This window comes from Alexandromys fortis, unplaced genomic scaffold (genome assembly GCF_014885135.2).
Source record: "Alexandromys fortis isolate MF-2015 unplaced genomic scaffold, M_Fortis_MF-2015_v1.1 scaffold_70, whole genome shotgun sequence".
Lineage (NCBI taxonomy): Eukaryota > Metazoa > Chordata > Mammalia > Rodentia > Cricetidae > Alexandromys > Alexandromys fortis.
The window spans coordinates 7,242,734-7,265,470 of NW_026067955.1; the positions used below are offsets into that span (position 1 = coordinate 7,242,734).

At 42.2% G+C, this 22,737-nt stretch overlaps 1 protein-coding gene across 3 annotated transcripts in view; it reads right to left on the reverse strand.

Moving 5' to 3' along the window:
- The window catches only part of Map2k1 (mitogen-activated protein kinase kinase 1), a 69,464-nt gene that overhangs the window by 39,257 nt on the left and 7,470 nt on the right, over positions 1-22,737 (reverse strand). Inside the window, exon 1 of one of the 3 annotated variants that reach the window (XM_050151999.1) lies at positions 16,210-16,325. The exons of 1 other annotated variant lie outside the window; for it this stretch is intronic. In XM_050151999.1, the coding sequence (XP_050007956.1) occupies positions 16,210-16,304 (95 nt within the window). In that variant the 5' untranslated portion in view covers positions 16,305-16,325. Of the gene's footprint in view, positions 1-16,209; positions 16,326-22,737 lie in introns of those variants that run through there. One more of the 3 variants, XM_050151997.1, reaches the window with a different exon arrangement.

The following is a 22,737-nucleotide window of genomic DNA, read 5'->3' on the forward strand; positions in this document are numbered from 1 at the left end:
TGATTTTAAAAAAATGAAATGTAGATGCAAGGATGAGTCTCTCAAATACTAGGGCATGGCATTCTTATTAATCCATCTGAGACCAGGAACAATTATGGAACCCTTCCACCATAGGATCCGGAACACCAAAATTTGGTTTTTCCTCAAAACTATGGCAAAGAGTACCTGTTTTTCAGACAAAACACCCCTGGCTCATCCCTGACACCAGGTACTTCCCTATTAGTGTCTTATTTCCAGAGGGAAAGGGATAAAGGCTCTGGTAAAATGTGAAAAGGAACTCCTAGGCTGACACTCTGAGGAGCTCACTGGTAAAAGCAGGAGGCAGTAAAAAATAGTGTTGGCCACAAAGGATCAAAACTAGTATTTTGGGATAGAAGAGTAGTCAGGAGGGACCCAGAGTGCTAAAAGGGAAGAGGTAACCAAGGACAACCCAGATGGAAAATACAATGACTACATCATCTTCCTCAGAGAAGCACATGAGCCTTGCTCTATGAGAAGGCTAGGTTGGCTGTTTCTGAAGAACAAACTGACTAACGACAGCCTTAGAAACACTCGTTTCCTATTCTTGAGAATCTGAGTAAAGAACTCTTAGAAACTCCCCAAGCAAGACAGGCAGGGTTGGTGATGCCTGTAATCCTTACTCTTGGGAGCTGGAGGCAGGATGATTAGGAGTTGAAGTCTAGCCATGATTACATAGCAGGTCTGAAGCCAGAATAGGCTACAGGAGCCCTTTTCTCAAAAAAGAAAAAACAAAAACAAAAACAAAAACCAAACCAAAACAAACAAACAAAAAAACTCCCTGTGCTTGATGAAATAAGAGTGCAAACCCCTGGGAGTTTGAGGTTTAGAATTTTTAAAAACATATTTATTTTCAGCTGAGCGGTGATGGCACATGCCTTTAATCTCAGCACTTGGGAGGCAGAGGCAGGTGGATCTCTGTGAGTCTGAGGCCAGCCTGGTTAACAGAGTAAGTTCCAAGACAGCCAAAGATACACAGAGAAACTCTGTCTCAAAAAACCAAAATTACAAACAAACAAACAAAAAAAACCCCGTAAAGATAGAAAACACACAGAGAGGGGCTGGAGAGATGGCTCAGAGGTTAAGAGTACTGGCTGCGATACCAGAGGTCCTGAGTTCAATTCCCAGCAACCACATGGTGGCTCATAACCATCTGTAATGATATCTGACGCCCTCTTCTGGCCTGCAGGCATATATGCAGGTGGAATACTGTATACATAATAAATAAACCTAAAAAAAAAGAAAAAAGAAAACACACAGAGAATCTGGACACTGTATGTTATTGTGTTGTCTTTGAATTGTTTGACTGCTGATGAAGGAGCAATAGCTGCTAAAAGATATTTGATTATAAATGTTGCTGGATTAATCCAACCTATATATTTTGAAAATGCCTTGATGTCAAAATTTAAGTCAAAAGACATGTTACTATGGAGAAGCAGTTTTGATTTTTCTTCCACAGGAAATGAGAGGCTGTGGATTCATTCTGGGTTAAGAAAAATAAGGATTGACCAAGAGAAACCCCTGAAAAATCTCCAATGGGAAAAGATGATCAAGATAATCCAACCTTTTAAAGCACCTCTAGTGCAATGTCCTCTGAGTTCTACATCCAGAAGAGCCTCAAGACTGCTGGCTACGATGATCCAGCCTCACAGAATACACCAGTCAGGACCATAATCCAAAATTTTCTTTAGGTTCCCATAAGATTATCAGTGCCCCCAATCAAAGAAAGCAGCCTAGAAAACTATGCCCACATTCCCAAAAAATGGATTATAGATGTTTGTCTTTGTTTAGAGTATTGGTTATAAATAAGTATGGATAATGGTCAGGAAAAAAGCTAAGCAAAGGAGATTAGATTCAGAGTTCTTGTTTTGAAAAGAAAAAAAAGGAGAAATGCTTTTGTATATTGTAAAGATTTGTCACTCATATTACTTTAAGAAAATGCTGATTGGTCAGTAGCTAGGAAGAAGGTATAGGTGGGGCGACCAGACTAAGAGAATTCTGGGAAGAGGAAAGGCAGTCAGTCAGTCACCAGCCAGACATAGTGGAAGCAAGATGAGAATGCCTTACTGAAAAAAGGTACCAAGCCAAGTGACTAAACATAGACAAGAATTATGGGTTAATTTAAGTTGTAAGAGCTAGTTAATAATAAGCCTGAGATAATAGGCCAAACAGTTTATAATTAATATAAGCCTCTGTGTGTTTCTTTGGGACTGAATGGCTGTGGGACCAGGCAGGACAGAAACTTCCATCTATAAAAATGACCCTGGTAAGCTGGGCATGGTGGCAAATGTCTTTAATCCTAGCACCTGGATAGGCAGAAGCAGACAGATCCCTGTGAATTCAAAGTCAACCTGGTCTAATAGGACAGTCAGGGCTATGTAGAAAGACCCTGCCTCAAAGGGAGGGAAGGAGGGAGGGAAGGAAGGAGGGAGGGAGGGAGGAAGGGAGGGAGGGAGGAAGGCCCTGCCTCAGATGATAGATAGATAAGTTAGTAAATAAATAAAAATGGCAAAAGGAAAAAAAAGGGGGGGGGATACATTTTAATTGTGCTCTAGTATAGCTCAAGGGTAAAATAGGTACTTAACACATGTAAGACCTTGAGTTCAACCTTCACATTTAAAATAACAACTGGCACTGACTGCTTGCTTCTGTCTCCTGAAACAAAGTGGAAAGTGGGGAAAGAGTATGGGGCTAACATCACATTCAGAGCCTGGACTATCAGAGGAGGAAGCAGCAGCAAGTGCTTGCAGTTCTAAGCTCCTGCTCTGCTCCTGGGCCATGCAGGTGGAGCAGTTCTAATAGCACATAGAGGTGAAACTAGAAAAGATAGCTATTTCACAAAATGAAATGAAAGTCTTCTCTGGGGAGAAGCTAAGGATGAACCATAGCAGAAAGCCAAGAGCCATTTAAGTCCAAAAACACCTAGATTTTAATGTCTTTATTACTGCAGTAGAGAACATCCTCCCCACCCTAGACCTTTAGCACACATGCAGCTTTGTATGTTTTGGTCTCACTCTTGTTTGGGGGAAACCAAACGAGGCAACCAAATTCGATACTGCTTCAAGATAGAGAAAAATAAGCAGAAAAGTAATATGAAGGGGAAAGGGAGTCCCATAGCATAAGTATCTGTGAAAATAAAAACTTGTAGGCTGCTCTGATACAGAGAAAAACATGGAACAGGGAATGTGAGTGGGCCACTAGCACCTACAACCACGCAAGGGCCAGACAGATTTCTTATGGAGCATGTACAGCAGCAGGCTTTGTGTGTAAAGGCTGCAGAAAAGGGTCAGGGGAGGACCATGTAATCCCTGCCCTCCCAAAGCAATCATCAGCATGCAATGCATGTATAAGAACAGGCAGAGAGATAAACAACAGGGAAGTAAGGCGGGTAGTAAGCAGGCAGGTAGGGGAAAGCATTTCGATGTCGGCCAAACATGGAAAAGAGTACTAACAAGAGCAGTAACAACTCTACCTCAGTGGGCATAGAGGGCTATGGGGGCATAGAGACAATACCCCAAATTCTGTCTAAGATGAAGAAGGGAAAGGAAGGTCAGAAATGCTAATTTCTTTTTCTTCTTTTTTAAAAATATTAATTAATTAATTAATTAATTAATTAATTTGGTTGGGTGTGTGTACGTGTATTTCTGTGTCTCTTTGGCTGTCCTGGAATTCTCTCTGTAGATCAGGCTGGCCTCAAACTCACAGAGATTTGCCTGCCTCTGCCTCCAAAGTGCTGGGATTAAAGGCGTGCACTGGCACTGCTGCTGCCTGGCAGACAGGCGGGAAGTAAGGAGCACAGTACCCAGAAAGATGATGTGGGCCAGTCAGTTAGCACAACTGGACAGGAAAGAAAAAGAAGAGTAAAGTGACACTAGAGTTCTAGAGACAGCTTTATGGTAGAGGGTTGTTGTATAATGAACAACCTGACTAGACTTTGTCCTCTGTGAGAGGCAGCCTGTAAAACCATGCAATTCCTGAGTAATAGGTGTATCTGTTCTTCACGATGTACCCTAACGATTTATGCTGAGGTGACTCATGATGAGTCTCTAGACAATCTACTGAAGAGATAACAAAGATGGACTGACCATAGCAGAAGGGGCAAGCATGCAACTAGTGAAGTGGGCTTTGAAAGAAGTGTTATCAGCAAAACTTGCAGAGAGCACAGGGTCAGTGATTAAGCTAAGCCTACAAAGAACTCCAGAGAGTGAAACTCGGGTGAACTTGCCTGGTAAGCAATATTCTGTGCATATTGTACATGAGTGTAGCAGAGACTGATGTGTCCACAAGGACACTAGCAGCTGCACTGTTTTGCAGTTCTCCCAGGCCTCACTCTGTCTCTTCTTTTGGTTGATCTTGATTATTATCCTTTTGATGTAATAAAATTGTAATTAGAATAGCAATTAGTACTTTCCAACATTCTATAATTAGTCTAGCAAATTCTGGAACCTGAGAAGGTAATAAGAACTCTGATTTTGTAGCCACTGCCTGGAAACTCCCAAGCTTCCAGCTGGTGTCTAAAATAAGAGCAGTCTTGAAAAAGACATGCCCTTAACCAGTAAAGTATGGCCTAAATCTGTATAGATAGTGCCCAAAGTTACCATAGGGACAAAAGGATTCTGAATCTACTATTGGGACCAGCTGAGGTCCCAATATGAGGCTTACAATATGAGAGACGCACTATGTACCTAACAAAGTAGACCAGGAATTTGTAACAAAGGCCAATGGTAAACATTAAAGAGGAAGGCAAAGAAGGTAAAGATCAATTCTGCTGGAAACTAGGCATCTGATCTGGAAAAGAGCTCTCTGGCAGTAAGCAGAAAGACAATCTTGCCCTGTGGCATGGGGGCTGCTATGAGCATGTGCAGAGAATGGATAGGGATGTGTTCTGAACAAATACATAGGTAAATGCAATAGAGAGGTGATTTTCTAGACGCTGGACCTCATCTAACTTCTTGGATTCTAAATCACAATCAATGTAGATGCTCAGAGGCAATTAAAAGGCAGGCCAATAAGGAGGAGAGAACGCACCGGTGATTGAGATTACAAAGCAAAAGACAACAGTCCACTGCATATTAAACTTGAGATATTAGCTATAGGAAAAACAGGTAACTCCAAAATCAGCACAACTTGCCTTCTCAGGACCTTGGGTCAAAATTCTGCAGGTTCTGCTTGGCTTCAAAGAACACATTCTTAAACCGGGAGGTGGTGGCGCACGCCTTTAATCCCAGCACTCGGGAGGCAGAGGAGGCAGGCGGATCTCTGGGAGTTCGAGGCCAGCCTGGTCTACAAGAGCTAGTTCCAGGACAGGAACCAAAAGCTACGGAGAAACCCTGTCTCGAAAAATCAAGAAAAAAAAAAAAAAAACACATTCTTAGAGCAGAGATGGTAAGACCCTTTGTCTAAGTTCTTCCTCTTTACTTCTCCTCCCACTTCCTTTTCTTCCAAAGGAGAAGGGCTTCATTTACCCACTGGTTTGCCACATCCTGCCTCTCAGCTACTTCCTGGGAGACGCCTGGCTATTCTGAGAGAAGCATTAACTCTTTCAGGCCTTATAAATTTTGAAAATCTATACCATATGAAAAAATATGAATAAAAGAGGTGAGAAAAACCTTTCTAAGTAACACAATTATTTAAGGCAATGTTGTTTTGTTTTTAAGACAGGGTCTTGTTATGTAGCCCAGGCTGTTCTAGAACTCTCAACCCCCCTTCCTCAGCTTCCTGAGGACTGGGATTACAAGACTGTGCCCCACCAAGTCTAGTAGTAAGAGGAAGTTTTTTTAATTAAAAGTCTAGATCTGGACATGGTAGCTCACATCTGTATTTCAAACACTCACAGAGCTGAGGCGGAATTGGCATAAACTCAAGGCCAGGCTGGACTACATAGCTGAATTACAGACCAGTCAAGAATGCAGTAAGACCCTGTTGATAATAATAACATAATTATTAAAAATTTAAAAACAATAAAAAAAGCACCAAGACAAATTTTTAAGATATCAGAAAACAGAAGGAATTTAATCCACTCAGGGCTGGGGCCTCTAATAACAAACAAAGATCTATCTTTATTAATTTTTAACTAAATAGATTATAGAGCTTTCCCTATCTCAAGACAGAAGTGAAAGGTAGGCAGTGGCCCAGAACAGAAACCAGGAGCCCTGGATCTCAGTTCAGGTCTTCACCAGTCCCACACCAAGTAAGTACTCAATCTTTCTGCTGGCCTCGATCTCTTCAAGCCCATACAAGGGAAGAAAGCTGAACCATTATGAGTGTTTCCACCTACAACTTTTTTTTGTGAGGGCAGGGGATCAGGGTTTCTCTGTAGTTTTTTAAGAGCCTGTCCTGGAACTAGCCTTGTAGACCAGACTGGCCTCAAATTCAGAGATCTGCCTGCTTCTGCATCCCGAGTGCTGGAATTAAAGGTGTGCACCACGGTTGCTTGGCATCCACCTATAACATTTGAAAAGCAGATGTCTACACTGACGGGAGAAGGAATTAAAGGCGTTAATGAGAAAAAATGATTAATATAATTCTGGATCCAGAAATTGCCTGGCTCAGGGAGTTAACCTTATCAATCTCAATTTATTAAGGGGCAGGAGGCTTAGTGGGTAGGGACCAAAGCTACCTACAGTGAAATTGAGCTGTTCCCAAATGAACACTGTTGAGGTGTGATCTACGCAGAGTGTTAAGCCACTTACCAGCAGCATGAAATCACAGTACCAAAACTGTGTTGTAAAAACTTCACTTTCCTGCAACTGTGATTTGCAGAGAGGGTGCAGAGCTGAGAATGCTGCGTCTGTGGCCATCTGTCCTACCCTAATCCCCAGAGAGGCGTGGGGGGAGTGTGAAAAGCCACCAGGTGCCATGCAGCCACCAATGTCACATATCCATCATGGGCCCAGCATTTGCAGGTTGCTAGGGATAAGCAGGAAGCCTGGCATTCTAAAAAGGCTTACCAATTCATCTAAACCTTTCAAGCTTTCCCCGAGCTTCCCTCTAAGTCAGGAGCAGTGCATAGAGTAGATGTCACCACCATTACATGCTTGCCAAATGTTTCCCGCTCAAGGCTGGGAAGGAGCTTCCGCGGTAGAGCGGCAAAGAGAACTACAGGCCTCTCAGTGGCCTGTATGACATGCATAAGCCCTGCAACAACAATAACAACAACAAAAATTGCTTCCCCGTCTATCAAGTAGAGAAGGCACATCCCATGTTATAGGATTCCTCACAGAGATTTGCAAAGTTGTGCCCTCTGGCCACTAGAGTCTACAGCCCTATCTTTATTTCATCACAAGTCTTGTTTAGTCATCAGCACAATTTCCAAGTCAGATCCCAGGTTGCTCTGAAAAGTCCCTAAAGGCCAAAGTGAAAGTGTAGCCTTCACCCTGTGATATGACTGGGAGGTCAGAGGGGGACAGTCCGTAGGTACAAGCCCATGTCATGGGAGTCACCTACAAAGAGACTTGTCAAACCCCATTCTCTTCCTTTTCTCTTTTGCTTTTTGACAATGAAAAGAGTAAGTTCACTCTGCCATGTGCTGCCATCATGATGTCCTGCCTCACTAAGGCTCAAAATAACAGCAGCAACCAATGGACTGGAACCTCAACACTGTAAGTCTCCCTCTTTTATCCCTCCTTACTCCCTCTTTTCCCTTTCTTTTTTGTTGTGGGAAGAGGGGACCAGGTCTTACTATATAGCCCAGGCTGACCTCGATCTTTCAATTCTTTGGCCTCCACCTTCTAAATACCCAGTCTTCTTTTCTCTTTTTAAGCTGATTTCCTAAGAATTTTATTAACATGAAGGAAGATGACACATATAACTGGGAATGTATTATGCACTGAAGACAAAGAAGACAGGGCTGCCATAGCTCAGCAGATAAAGGTGCTTGTTGACAAGTCTGACCATCCATATGGTGGAGGGAAAGAACAAATTCCTGTAGATTGTCCTCTGACCGATTCACACACTATGGGTCACATGCACCTGTACACACACAGCCCACAAAAATAAATAAATAGTTTTTAAGAGATGATGAACCAGAGCCAGTGAGATGGCTTATTGGGTAAAACCACTTGTCATGCAAGCATAAGGATCTGAGTTCAATCCTCAGAACCCACAAAAAGTTGGATGCAAATAGGCCAATTAGCCTGGAATATACAGAATAGACTCCCAAAAGCTCTGCTCTAGCCTCCAATGCAGACTGTAACATACAAGTCACATTCAGACACATCATACACACAATTTTTTTTAATAAAAAAAAGAAGAGACTCATCCAGCCCAGATTCCCCCAAGTCAACTTTATGGGCTGAAGTGGGATGGGTGTGCACAGGGTAGATGACCAGCAAAAGAAAAGTCTGCAATGGATTTACAAAGAGATGACCTATAGTTTACTGACATGGATTTGGGTTTCAATACTCATTGAGGGTATCAAAGGAACTCCCCAGTGAAGACAGTACAAGCAGGGGCCAGCGTCCCTGAAAAAGATGTTTAAATGAACCTTAAGCTGATTCCCAACATCTGGCTCCAGTCACTGAGGTATCATCTCCTAGTTCACAAAGGCCAGTGACTGTCCTTCCTCACTGTGCCTCCCCACCCAGGTGCACACATATATGCAAAGCCCAGGAAATCCTCCTTAAACTGTAGAGAAAAAAGTCGAACTTCCTGGTGGTGCTGGCCAGGCAGATGGCCAGCCACAAGGCCAGGAGGAGGCTATATTAGGATACATATGCAGTTGTTTCCTAGGCACCTTTTGCAGACTCCTGTTTCACTGAAAATAATTCTTTTGCTTCCTGCACATCACAAAAGATTCCAAGTATGTCCGGTGTTGCTCTATTCTGAGTCTGTGTGGATGAAGAACAGGTGAAGTGTTCCAGCACAGGAGGCTCTCTGAAAAGTGAGAATTTTCTCTCAACTCACCTGAAAGAGATTAAAGCCCCTCGGCTGGGGTCTGGCCTGCCCATTACCATTAGTTCTACTAATCACAGAACACTGTTTACACCACGGAGTCTAGGAATCCTTTCTGTTGGGAAAATGTTTTAACACCCATTTTATAGATGCGGAAACAGACCTAAGGATATGAAAATACCTGCACAAGACAACAAGGATAGTAAGAAACAGAATCACAATTCACACTTAAGTTGGCTGGAACCAAATCTTTCTGCTGTGCAGCACCAGCAGAAACTGTGCCTCTCAGAGCTCAGATTTAAAATAGAACTGCTATGCAAATGCCAACTTCTTTTAACCTTCTTTGTAGTCCCAGATTCTTTCTCTGCCAAAAGACAGGACTACAGAAGGATATCTCTAAAATTCCTTTCAAGATGAAAATTTAGCTCAAAGTTCAGTGACATGAGATACTAGTTATTGATCTTGTACAGGTTTCCTATTGCTGTAACCCAGCTCTAATTAATATTTCTATTACAATTATTTTTTAAAAAAATGAATAAAATTTAATCTACTTGGAACTTGAAAGTATGCTGAATGGTGACCCATCTGGTCTACACCCTAAGAGATGAGGTCATTACCATCAACACCACTCTCCAGAGAAGCAGCCTGAGTACAGGATGGTCAAGTGTCGAGCTAATAGTTATACCAGGGAAGGAGCACAAAGCACATACATCACACACAGCACCTCCACTCCAAAGCCTTAAGGCCTGAAGACTGAAAAGGCTGAAGACTTTTAGACTCCTCTAGACTCAGGTGAACCACAGAAAGAGAGACGGTTCATTCTGAATCCTCTTAGAATGATAGACTTTGCACTGAACAGCACACAAGGGCCACCAAGCAGAGTAGCATCCTCCTCAGACTATCTATACTTGGGCCTGCTGACAAAACTCTCAGCCTATCTCAACTTTGTTAGACAGATCAGACTTCCCAAAACAATGGTTCTCTGGATACATCACTCCCTAGCCACATAATCTAGCCAGATGTCAGAGCTCCTAGAGATCCCTTCCAGCTGTTCCCACCATCACTAAAGTCCTTTCTCTTCCTGTCTTTGCACTCCAGGAAGATACTTTTGTGGATAGCTTCCATCATTCCAATGTCTCTACTTTAACTGATCTTAGAATAATCATGCATAGGACTTTAACATTTTAGAAGAAACTCAACACTATTTCTCAGTTTCTAAAGAGCAATTTTCTAAACCCCGAGTCTGTTAATTACACTGGTGTCCTAAAAATATTATCTCAGCACAATGCCTCCTTTGTACTCCCACATGCCCATCCCCCAAATGCACGCGCGCGCGCGCGCGCGCGCGCACACACACACACACACACACACACGCTTCAGACTGCTACTTAGACACTGGAGAGTATAATTTAAATGTCTTTAATAGCTTGACTCGAGGGACATTTATAGATGACTCTTCAATTTACATCAGAGCTATAATCTAAAAAAAAGCCTTTACTGAATTCAAACTAAATAGGCAAATGCATAGAAGGCAAATACTGACAACAAAATCCAGATAAGAATTTAAAATTCATTCAACTTGTCCATAATATCCGCATTTAAAAAAATTGTGAGGCTCTCCTTATATAGCACTGACTGGCCTATAGATGATACATAGACCAGGCTGGCCTTGAACTCACAGAAATCCACCTGCCTCTGCCTCCAGAGTAGTGAGATTAAAAGCATGCACCACCACACCCAGGCCCATCTTTTGGTTTTCATCTGAAGTCCTTTTAGGGTCAGGCATGGTGCATATACCTTTGGTCCCAGCACTCAGGAGAAAGGGACAGACCAATCAAAGCTTCATAGTGAGTCCCTAAATAAATAAATAATTTTTGGTATATCTTGCAAGCCAGTGCCCGGTTTATTAGATATGTACCTAATATCAGTTTAATGAACATTAAGTATCTTAATCTTAAACAAATAAATTAGAAGCCCACTGTAACTTTGGAGCTAGGTGTGGTGGTACATGCCTATAAACCCAACACTTGGTAGGCTGAGGCAAGAGGATTAAAAGAAAAAAAATCCATTGTAATTTTGGTCATAATCTAAATCTATCTGACCTATACAAATGCCATATATGTCTACAGCAAATAACAGGCAGCTGCTAGTATCCAAAGCAGATAAACCTCTGTCATTTGAACTGTTTGTTTGGAAGACAGATGGTTAGCAGCTGCAAGTTCAATTACAAAATGCCTGGAAGGAAGGCAGAGAAGGAAGCAAAAGGATCCAAGTGCCACTTCATATATTAAGCGTGGAATTTCTTTCCAACAAACATCTTTCATTTCCTCGGGGGAAGCCAACCGGATATGCCCTTTGAACTTGAGAGAAAAGCTTCAGAAGAAAGAATCTAACTATAGACTAAGTGAAGCTAGAGGCAGAGAGAAGTCACTCCTTTTAAATATTTCCATTCTATGATCTGTGTTAAGGAAAAATGGAGGGCATGGGATACTCCACTGTGCAGCCAGGCTGACAGCCTAGATTAAGTGTGTGTGTTAGTTGAACACATCGTCTCCTTTTTCCCCTCATTGTGTCCTTTACAAAGTAAGGAGCAAAAATTAACTAAAGGACAAAACTGACTTCTAGACCAGCACTCAGACATTATATGATGATGGAAATGGTCTACATGTATGTTACCCAATACAGTCACCAGAGTAGCCATTAAGCATTTTATAAGGGACTAGTGTGGCTGAGAAACTGGTATTTAAACTGTACTGGATTTTAGTTAATTTAGATATAAATAGCTACTGTGGGTAATGTCGAGTTTTGAATACTACAGCTCTACAAAATCCTCCTGCATTTTACACAGTGAGATGGGGATGGTGTTAAATTATTGCTGACGTAGGCTCTAAACCTAAATCCAGTATACCAGAAATCACTCAGCCTCCCTGCGCTTCAGTCCTCGATTGGTATAATGGACTCTGAGGACTGTCCTTGTAGAGTGTTGGTAACTGCCAGCCGTTTCTCAGTTCCCCTTCAGTCTTCAGACTCCATCCTACCAGTCTTCCACACATCAATTTTTATTACCTTCCAGACTGAAAGCTCCGGTCCTCACACGCAGCCCTCTCTATCAAGAAGGCAACTAGCCCAAGAGTTGTCCCAGGCCTGCAGCTGTAATTCTGGTAATGTAAGGCTTGGTACCTCCGGAACCGCTGATTTCAGCTCACCCTCTGTCCTCTCTGCTGCTTCATATGGTTAGCAGTGACTTACACTCCTCCTGTGACTGGGTATCGAGTGCACCCAAAACACCTGTTGCTTGTTTCTGGTACTTTCCTAACTCTCTCCCCTTGCCTTCCCCTTACTAAGAATGGTATGGCTTTTTTTTTTCCCCACATAGAAATGCCTTAGGACTTTAAAAAATTACCACACTCAGAAATAGGTATGCAACAAACTGCATTTATGGCTAACCTAGAAATAATTTAATTACTGAAATTAAACAAGGTCAAAGAGACTGTTGTAGAAGGATGTTCCAGTATAATAATAAATGTAAGCTGGGCAGTGGTGGTGCCTTTAATCCCAGCACTCAGGAGGCAGAAGCAGGTGATCTCTGAATTCGAGGCCAGCCTGGTCTACAGAATGAGTTCCAAGATAGCCAGGAATATACAGACAAACCCTCTTGTACAAAAACAACAAGAAGAAAATAAAAGTGCCAAGGTCTCTATGTTAATATAATGTGGTAAGCTTAGTCCAGGTAGTTCATTGGTCTTTCCTGAAACTGAGGTGCCAGCCATTCTTGTGGAGACAGTTTTTTTTTTTACTTCAATGACTACGTTTTTATTTTTATTCCATTTATATGTATGTCTGTGAGTACTGAGCAAAGTGTTAATAGAAGTCAGTTCTCATCTTCCCCCAGGTGGATCCCAGGGTCATCCAGGAAGACAGGTGTCCTGAATTGCTAAAACATCTTGCCAGCCCTCAATGACCAAAGTTTATTAAGAGACACAAATAAGTAACTAAGCAGACAAAATTTTCTGTAATATTAGTAATTACTGGAATGTTAAGTGACTCTACTCTTCCTGTCTACCACACCACAAAGCCAAAAGGGTTGAAGGATAGGCTGGCACTGTATGTGGATTTGAATAAGCCATTATATAAAATGTTTACAGTTAGCTAAGAATTCCTGATAACTTTTTGAACTCTCATCTATCTGACAAGGGCATTCTCCAAGGGGTTGTTTATCAGCGGGAAGCACAAAAGCAAAGAGGACAAATAATTTAAACTCTGAACTCAATGCAGTGAAGGTCTTTCATTTATTTTGTTTTGTTTATGTTTGTATTTCTGGGTATCAAACCTAGTAACTCACATAATCTACTTTTAAACTTACTTGGACATGCCAACCATAACATAAAAAAGGAAACATAATCACCCTGGATTCACACAAAACTGTAAGGACAACAACAACAGGCTAATTAGCCGGACTTGTCCCTAAAACTCCCCAAATTTTAAGATTACACCTGACTCTGGAGCCTAGGTAGATGTTATAACTCTGTTATATTCTTTCTGAAAAAGGAATGCATTTAAGAGTATCTGAGATACTGAAATTTTCTTATGAACAGTTACACTCAATAAGTCAGTTCCAAAAAGTTCATTTTGAGGGGACCACTGCTTCTACAACTGACATCATAACTGTTAAAACAGGCTCTCTCACTAGGGATGAACAAAGGCCCTTGTCCCCCCATTCTCTGCCTTCTTTCTTTCCTTGCTTCCTTTTATTTTTAAGACAAGGTCCCACAATTCCAGGCTCATACTACTCCATGTAGTGCATGTCTTTAATCTCAGTTCTCTGTGAGTTCAAAGCCAGCCTAGTCTATCTAACAAGTTCCACACCAGCCAGAGCCTGGAATTGTGGAACCTTGTAAAAGAAAAGAAAGGAATGGAGGGAGGGAGGGAGGGAGGGAGGGAGGGAGGGAGGGAGGGAGGGAGGAAGGAAGGAGGGAGGGAAAAAGAAGGGAGGGAAGAAGGAGGGAGGGAGGGAGGGAGGGAGGGAGGGAGGGAGGGAAAGGAATGGAAGGCAGGGGACAGAAATACTGTCTGGAAAAAAAGGGGGAGGAAAAGAATATTAGATAAGGTTACCAAATATCAGCACTGAGGAAACTTAGCAACTTTTTAAGTCATTAAGTGTCTGAAATCAGGCTATAGCCACAGATAGGGTAAAAACCCTGTCTCCCGCTCCAGCAGTGGGAGTGCAGCAATTCCTTCCCCTCCTTGGTGAAAGCACCAGGCTAGAGTGTGAAGAGCCACAAGGCCCCACCCACTTCTAACAGCTGGCGGAACTAAAGTGTCCCTTCAGGAGATCCTCTGGAAGCCTTACTCATGATACCCACTCAGTGTTCCTGAGACTCAGAGCTGCCCTGAGAGCAACCAAGACTGTTGATAGGAAAACTACATCTTGCAGACAAAGCCAATAAATCCAGAAATGAATACAGTCGATCAACTGTAATACATTTAACAAAGTATAGACTATCAACACTTCATTCAAATCAAACTATAACTGATGGAAAACACAAATTTTAAAATGTTCAATTATAATAGCATCAAATATTAATTTTGGAAATGAGAACAATACTCAAAAGAAAACAATCAGACCAGAAAAAGAAGGCCAGGAGCACAAGAACACTGGTAAAATATCCTGTAAAAATGCTGAGTTTTCCTTAACACCATCAATTTAAAGAAAAAAAAAAAGACTATCCAAGCTACTAAAGCACTGGTTTAAAAATAAATAATAAACCAAATTACCATAAAAAAACAAGTAAAAGCTTGAAAATAAACAGATGAAAGGTAATGTTTAATAAAGCCCATAAAACAGTAGAATGTGCAGTGCAGAAAAAATGAAGCTCAGCTGGTACCGCTCTAATATACTAATTAATCCCACATGGGACAAAGGGAGCGCGAGGTGGCTAAAAGGAAGCCATGCACTCCAGCTAGTTTGGAGAGGAAGCAAACCTCAAATATTAATGAAAAGTAGGCTATCCCGTACATATGGCAAACTTGCAAAGGTTAAAAAGGAAAATAGTATTTCTTAATTCAACAATAAACATATTGGGAGCAATGTAAAAATCATATAATTTATAAAACTTTAAAATCAAAGCACAAGCCAGGAATTGTGTGGCTCATGCCTCATGCCTGACATCCCAGCACTTGGTAGGCTAGGTAAGGTAATCTATCCTTAGTGGCCAATCTGTGTAAGATTCCATCTCAAAAGAAAAAAGGGTGGGGATTAAGCATATTTTAGGAAGGGGGGGGGGTCTCACATGTGACTGGAATAAATGTTCAGCCAGTAAACAGTACGACCCCAACCTACCTCTCCAGCTTCATCTCCTGTGACCTGCTGGGACGGCTGTTTCAGAGCTGACTGCCTGCCTATTCCCTCCAGACACATCTCAAGCTTTCCTCTGGTGTGAACCACACTCAACCAGCGCTTCCTGCCATGCCCCTCCCCCATTCCCATGGAAATCCTAGCTATCCTTCAAGATCCAGTTCAAATGTCATCACCTCTCATCTCCCGGATGTCCCGGAGAAGAGTGCTACAGGGCTCTCTTTGTAATAACCCTTTTTTTTTTGGGTTACTTTTCTTACTCTACAGTCATTTTGTTCTCCTCCACTGCAATCACCTCCCTTTCCATATTACATCTAAAGAGCCTTAGAGACAGAGATTCTCTTACCCATCTCTGAGTCACCTACCAACAGCTAGCTCCCAGCACAGAACATTCACTAAGACCTCAATAAATACTAAAGTAACATGAAAAGCAGAAAATAATTCATTTCAAAAATATGGTGAATAAGTAAAGGAAAGCAACTGACTGTTTAAAGTAACCCTTATACTGACTGTGAACTACGCAACAAAAAAAAAAAACCAAAAAACTACCTAAAAGAAAATTTCCCAACCTCAAAGAAACAGTTAAAATATTATAATCAGTTCAACTGATTTGTTTTTATTAATTTATTTGCATATAATTTATTTATTTATTTATGTACATAGTTGTTTTTGTCTGCATGTATGTCTGTGTGAGGGTGTTGGATTCCCCTGGAACAGGACTTACAGACAGTTTGTGAGCTACCATGTGGGTACTGGGAACTGAACCTCCAGGTCCTCTGGAAGAGCAGGCAGTGCTCTTAACCACTGAGCCATCACTCCAGCCCCAACCTATTTTTGGAATTACAAAAGCAGCAGGGTTTATTGCCTGTGATTTGGTAATTTTTGTTTTTATTTTTCAAGACAGGGTCTCCCTGAGTAACAGCCCTGGCTGTCCTGGAACTCACCATGTAGGCCAGGCTGGCCTCCAATTTACAGAGATCCACCTGCCTCTTCTTCCAGAGTTCTTGGGATTAAAGGTGTGAACCACCATGCCCAGCATGATTTGGTAAATTTATGCAAAAGAAAAACAAAATGTATTAGTTTGAAAACATTTACAAGAGTAGTATTAAATAATAAAACCCTGGAAATCATGACTGTGCTGCATAGTTTTATGACAACTTGAGACAAGCTAAAGTCATCTGAGAGGAGAAAACCTTAAGAAAATGCCTCCATAAAATAGGGCTGTAGGCTGCCTGGGTGGTGGTGGTGGTGGTGCATGCCTTTAATTCCAGTGCTCAGGAGGAAGAGGCAGGTGGATTAGTGATTGATCAGGGAAGGACCCAACCTGTTGTGGGTGGGGCCATCCCTGGGTTGGTGGTCCTGCATTCTAAAAGAAAGCAAAAGAAAGCAGGCTGAGTCCCCGGTGCAGAGGTGGTGGAGCACAGCTTTAATCCCAACACTGAAAAGGCAGAGGCAGATGGATCTCCTTGAGTTCAGGGCCAGCCTGGTCTACAAAGCGAGTTCCAAGACAATCATGACTGTTACACAGATAAACTTTATCTCAAAAAGCCAAGGGGAAAAAAGAGAGAGAAAAAAAAAAAGGCCAGGTGGTAGTGGCGCACACCTTTAATCCCAGCATTTGGTAGGCAGAGGCAGGTGGATCTCTGTGAATTCAAAGCCAGCTTGGTCTACAAGAGCTAGTTCCAGGACAGGCTTCAAAGGTATAGAGAAATGCTGTCAAGAGGAGAGGGGAGGGGAGGGGAGGGGAGGGGAGGAGGCCAGGCTGAGCAAGCCATGGAAAGCAAAAAAACAGCACCCCCTTCATGGCCTCTGCATTAGCTCCTGTCCCTAGATTCCTGCCCTGTGCCCTGTATGAGTAGTGCTGTCCTGACTGCCTTCAGTGACTGGACTAAGGATGTGGAAGCTAAATAAAACCTTTCCTTCCCAAGTTGCTTTTGGTCATGGCTAAACTAAGACAATGACACACACATTCCATCACAGCACTATGGGAGCAGAAATACTTGGATCTCTGTGAGTGAGAGGCCAGCTTGGTCTACAATTTTCGGGCCACTCAGGGCTACATATCAAAACCTGGAAATGAACTAAATGACCAAGGGCATTTGTATAGAAAGCCAAACTTTACCACCTTTACCACATCTACTCTTCAGTCAACTAAAGTGGCAAGTGTAATGAGTCGTCCATGTGTAAAATCAGGAGCAATCATCAACTAGCTAGCTAAACCAGGCATGGAGGTACAACACACCATAATCCCAGTTCTTGGGAATCCGAGACAAAGAAGCCCAAGTTTGAGATCAGACTTTAGCTACATGCTTTGATCCTGTATCAAAGCAAAAGATCTAAAAAATGCTGGTTTGGGCAAGTAAGATGGCACAAGTAAAGGTACATCAATCCTGATGAACTGAGTTCAATCCTGGGCCCTACATGGTAGAATGAGAGAACCCCCTCTGGCCAAGTTGTCCACACACACACACAAAACAGACAAGACTAAATAAGTAAATAAGAAGCAAATTTGTTAAAATAAAAACGCACATAATAGCATAAGTACAAGTGGAGAATCTGGCAGGTACAGGTTCTTTAAAGAGTGTCTCTGCATCAAGATTTCTAGAGCTGTCCTAAAAAGTCAACTGTTCAGAGAGAAAAGAAAAAGCTACTGCCTTGTCCACTCTTTGTTCAGCTCCCCACCCCCTACTTAACCCAACTCCTCTCTGACATCAAAGCAGGATGCCTCTGACAAAGACAGGGAGATCTGAGGCAGGATCAACATTTTCAAATGCGGCTCTTTACCAAGACTCAGAACACCTGCTCTTTTAAAACAGAACTCCATTCATCCAGTCAGGAGTTAACTCAGAAAACAGGTATATCAGCCTACAAACAGCTCTCCTGGGATCTGGGATAAGACAGGACACAGAACATGAGGTTTAAAAAAAAAAAAATACAGCTCTCTCTCAAGCCGGCAGTGGTCACAAACATCTTCAATCCCAGCACCAAAAGAGGCAGAGGTGACTCTCGAGTTCAACGCTAGCCTTGCCAAGGTGGCAGTACACAAAGAAACCCTGTGTCAAAAAACAAAAACAAACCAGGTAGTGGTGGCACACACCTGTAATCCCAGCACTTGGGAGGCAGAAGCGGGCGGATCTCTGTGAGTTCAAGGCCAGCCTGGTCTACAAGTTCCAGGACAGGCTCCAAAGCTACAAAGAAACTCTGTCTTGAAAAACCACCAAAAAAAAAAAAAAAAAAAAAAAAAAAAAAAAAAAAAAAAAAAAAAAAAAAAAAAAAAAAAAAAAAAAACTAAAATACAGCTCAACAAGAGGAAACCATGCCTGGTACTGGAAATCTAGCACACTACCCAGAGCTAGTGAAGCCATGGATCTTGAAGGACCTACACTGTTTACTAAAACACCATAATCCCTAACAACAATCTAAACATTTGTCCTCATACCCTCAGAAAAGTCCTCAACCTTCATCAAGGAAACTTCTCTTTGTAACAGAAAGAACATTATAGAAAACCACAACCAATCAAAACAGAGAGTTGCTGAGTCCAGACTCAACAGATACATTTACAAAACACTCACACACCTAAAGCTCAAGGAACATTGTAGAAGAAGGGGCAGAAAGATGATCAGGGAGTTTGCAGTGAGACTGGTATCCTAGTAACTTCAGAGTGTGGAGCAAGCTACCAGTTAGCCACAGAAGCCAGGCAGTGGCCACACACATTTAATCAGGGCAGTTGGGAGGTCGAGGCAGACTGGATCTCTGTGACTTCGAGGCCACCCTGGGCTACACTAGATTGATCTAGTCTCAAAGAAAAAAACAGAGTGCTGCTGTGGTGGTTCACACCCTTAGTCCCAGTACTTGGGAGTCACACACTTTTAATCCCAGCACTAAGGAGGTGGAGGCAGGAAAGGATATGGTTTGAGGTGGGGGAGTGGTGTGGTGGAATATAAGGCCGGAGGAGACAGGAACTCAAAAGCATTCAGTCTGACAACTTGTAGAGACAGGATGCCCCATTCAGTCTGAGGATCTAGCAGAGGTAAGAACTAGTGGCTGACTGCTCTGCTTCTCTGATCTTTCAGCCTTCACTGTCTAATATCTGACTCTGGGTTTTTATTATTAAGTTCAATTAGAACTTGAACAACACCAATGCACATGCCAAAGCAGATGTGAAGAAAGTCCATGAGACTTCAATCCTACAGATAACTAAGGAATGCTGGGAGTGGACAAATAGTTTTCTCCAGGAAAAAGCACAGCAACTGATTATCCAATACCAAATGGTCAGTCCTGAAACATGCATATGAATAACATTATACAGACTGAATAGGTTATATAAATGAATATATATATATACACAAATATGTGTATAACAACAATTAATGGGAAAAGATGCCATTAAATAGAGCAAGGAAGGGTATACAGGAGGTTTTGGAGGAAGGAAAAGGAAAGAAGAAATGATATAATTATATTAATTATAATTACATTAATTGCAAAAAATAAAAGAAAAAAATTGGGGGGTATTTTTGGTTTTTTTTTTTTTCCCCAAGACAGGGTTTCTCTGTGTAATAGCCTTGGCTGTCCTGGAACTAGCTTTGTAGATCAGGCTGGTCTTGAACTCATAGAGATCCACCTGCCTCTTCCTCCCCCAAGTGCTGGAATTAAAGGCATGTGCTGTCACTGCCCACCACCATCTGGCCCAAGGAAAAAAAATTTAAAAACAAATGCTGGGTAAAAAACATTAGTATTAAGTGGCAGCAAGAAACCTACATGGTTCTTCAAAGCTGGCAGTTTCTGAGAAGGATCAACAGAAACAAAACTGGAACCCTGAGATTTCTCCTCAGGCCTACCTCATTTTCTTCCCATTTGTGGGTTTTCTAGGTTCAGTTTCTCAAAATGACTGCAAGATTGTTTAACCCAGACTTCATGATGCTGGTGGAATCAACCACTCACACTGAAGAAAGCTGTCAAGGAGTTTGAAGGGTTCTAGTAGGCCCTGTCATGGCAAACATGGATCTGATGAGCCTTGCCCTTCTCCCATTCCCTTTTTCTTGCTAAACTGCTGCGTTACGTTGCTGAAGGTAGCCACCAAGGTCTATTCCCTTATTTAGCCACTTCCTCCTCCAGAGGCCAACCACTAAGGTCCAGCTATCAAAGTATTGAAGTCCAACAATCAAAAGCTCCTTTTGGGTGCCCTAATTAAATGCCCAATTAAAACACCTCATCCTAACGGGGTTTCCCCTTTTCCCTTGATAAACTGCCATTGCCTGTCTCCTCTCAATCTAGAGGCAGTCCTTTGTCCCTCTGAGGCAAATATCCCTTCTCCCTAGTGCTTTGTCTCACGTCTGTCTCTAATGCTCCACCCTTTGTCCCTCCAGGGCAAATGTTCATTTTCCCTTCTCCCTAGTGCTCTGTCTCCTGTCTGTCTCTTATGTTCCACCCTTTGTCCCTCTGGGGCAAATAAGACAACAAGTGCTGAGAATTTGGTCTTGATGTGTCCTGGTCCTCTCAGTTTGTGGATGTGGGTGTCTGTTCTTTCTCCTTGGAGATGGGATCTCACTGAAACAGCCAGATGGGTCTTGAAATCCTGAACTCAATCTCCTACCTCATACTTCTGCGAAGCTAAGAAATAAGAATATCCACTAAACTAAGAGCAGGCTTGGTCTTCTCAGCTCTCCTGAGAATGCTCTGCTTCATCAGTACTGCCAACCCAGAGGCTCACACTGGCCTTTCCCTAGCAGGGAAAGGGGAAACGGATGGAAATAAAAATTTGTATGACAATGTAGTATGTATAAAAATGTTCAATTCATTAAAAACAATAACACTGAAATTGAGTCTGGTGGTACAAGACTGTATCCCAAGTTACTTGGGAGGCTGAGGCAGGAAAATCATAAGTTGAAGGCCTTTCCAGTCCTACAGAGTGACTTCAAGGCCAGCCTGGACAACTCATTGAGACCCTATCTCAAAATGAAAACATTAAAAAAGTACAGAATAGGGGCTCAGTAGTTAATAATGCTGTCTGCTCTTCCACTTCCAAAGGACAGACAGAGGTTTGTTGTGGGATAATCCTTCTGTACACTAAAGATATCTGTTGCCCTCGTTGGTTGATAATAAAAAGAAGCAAAATGCCTAAGGACTGGTAAAACCACCGCCACATGGTAATACATAATAGAAATGGGTTAACTTAAATGTAAGAGCTATTAGTAATATGTCAGAGTTATCGGCCAAGCATTTATAATTAATATAAGCCTCTGTGTGGTAATCTGGGAAATAGCTGCCAGGAATTTGAAAACAGGCGGGTGGGAGACAAGACTTGGTTTACAGAGGTTCAATTCCCAGCACCCACACAACAGCTCACAACCATTTGAAACTCCAGTCACAGGAGATGCCTTCTTCTGGCTTCAGAGGGCACCAGGTAGACTTGTAGTGCACAGACATATATACAGACAAAAAAATGTATACATAAGCCAGGCATGGTGGTGCACACCTTTATTCTCAGTACTCAAGAGGCAGAGGCAGGGAGATCTCTTGAGTTTGGGGTCAGCCTGCTCTAGAGTGAGTTCCAGAACAATCATGGTTACACAGGGTCTCATGTAGCCCAGGCTGGCCTCAAACATTGCTGCAGATGACCTAGAACTCTTAATTCTCTTAAGCCTTTACCTCCAAGTACTCTGCCCAGTCCATTCGGTGTTAAAGATAAAATCCAAGTCATCATGAATGCTAAGTAAGCACTCTACCAAACGAACCACATCCCCATTCTAGGCTGTCATTTTTATGAGTCTCTTTCCCACTTTTGTGTCTGCTAAAGCAGCAGGCATTCTCTCAAGGACCTCATTTTTCACCTGAGCTGTTCTAAAGGACAGCACCAGTATTAGTTACTGCTTTAATGAATCAAGGGAAATATCCAAGTTCAAAATTCAATGCAAAACCAGTTCAAAACCTCCAAGTGATCAGGGTACAAGCACATAAACCAGACATGGCAGTAACCCATCTATAACCACAACACTCAAGAAGAAGAGACAGGAGAATGCAGAGTTCCAGACTGACCTATACAGCAAGATTTTTCCATAAACGAAGGCTGTGGATACAGCATAGTGGTAAAGCTTTTGCTTAATATGGTCAAGTCCTTGTATCCACTGCAAAATGCATTGCAAAATAAGTACTCAAATTCGTCTTATCATTCATGTTCCCTTGTGCTTGTTTCTTTGTTTGTTTTCAAGACAGGGTTTCTCTCTGTAGACCAGGCTGGCCTCGAACTCACAGAGATCTGCCTTCTTCTGCCTCCCAAATGCTGGGATTAAAGGAGTGCACCACCACCTCCTGGCTTTCGTGTTCCCCTTTTTTTTTTCTTTTTTTTCTTTTTTTTTTTTTTGATTTTTCGAGACAGGGTTTCTCCGTAGCTTTTGGTTCCTGTCCTGGAACTAGCTCTTGTAGACCAGGCTGGCCTCGAACTCACAGAGATCTGCCTGCCACTGCCTCCCGAG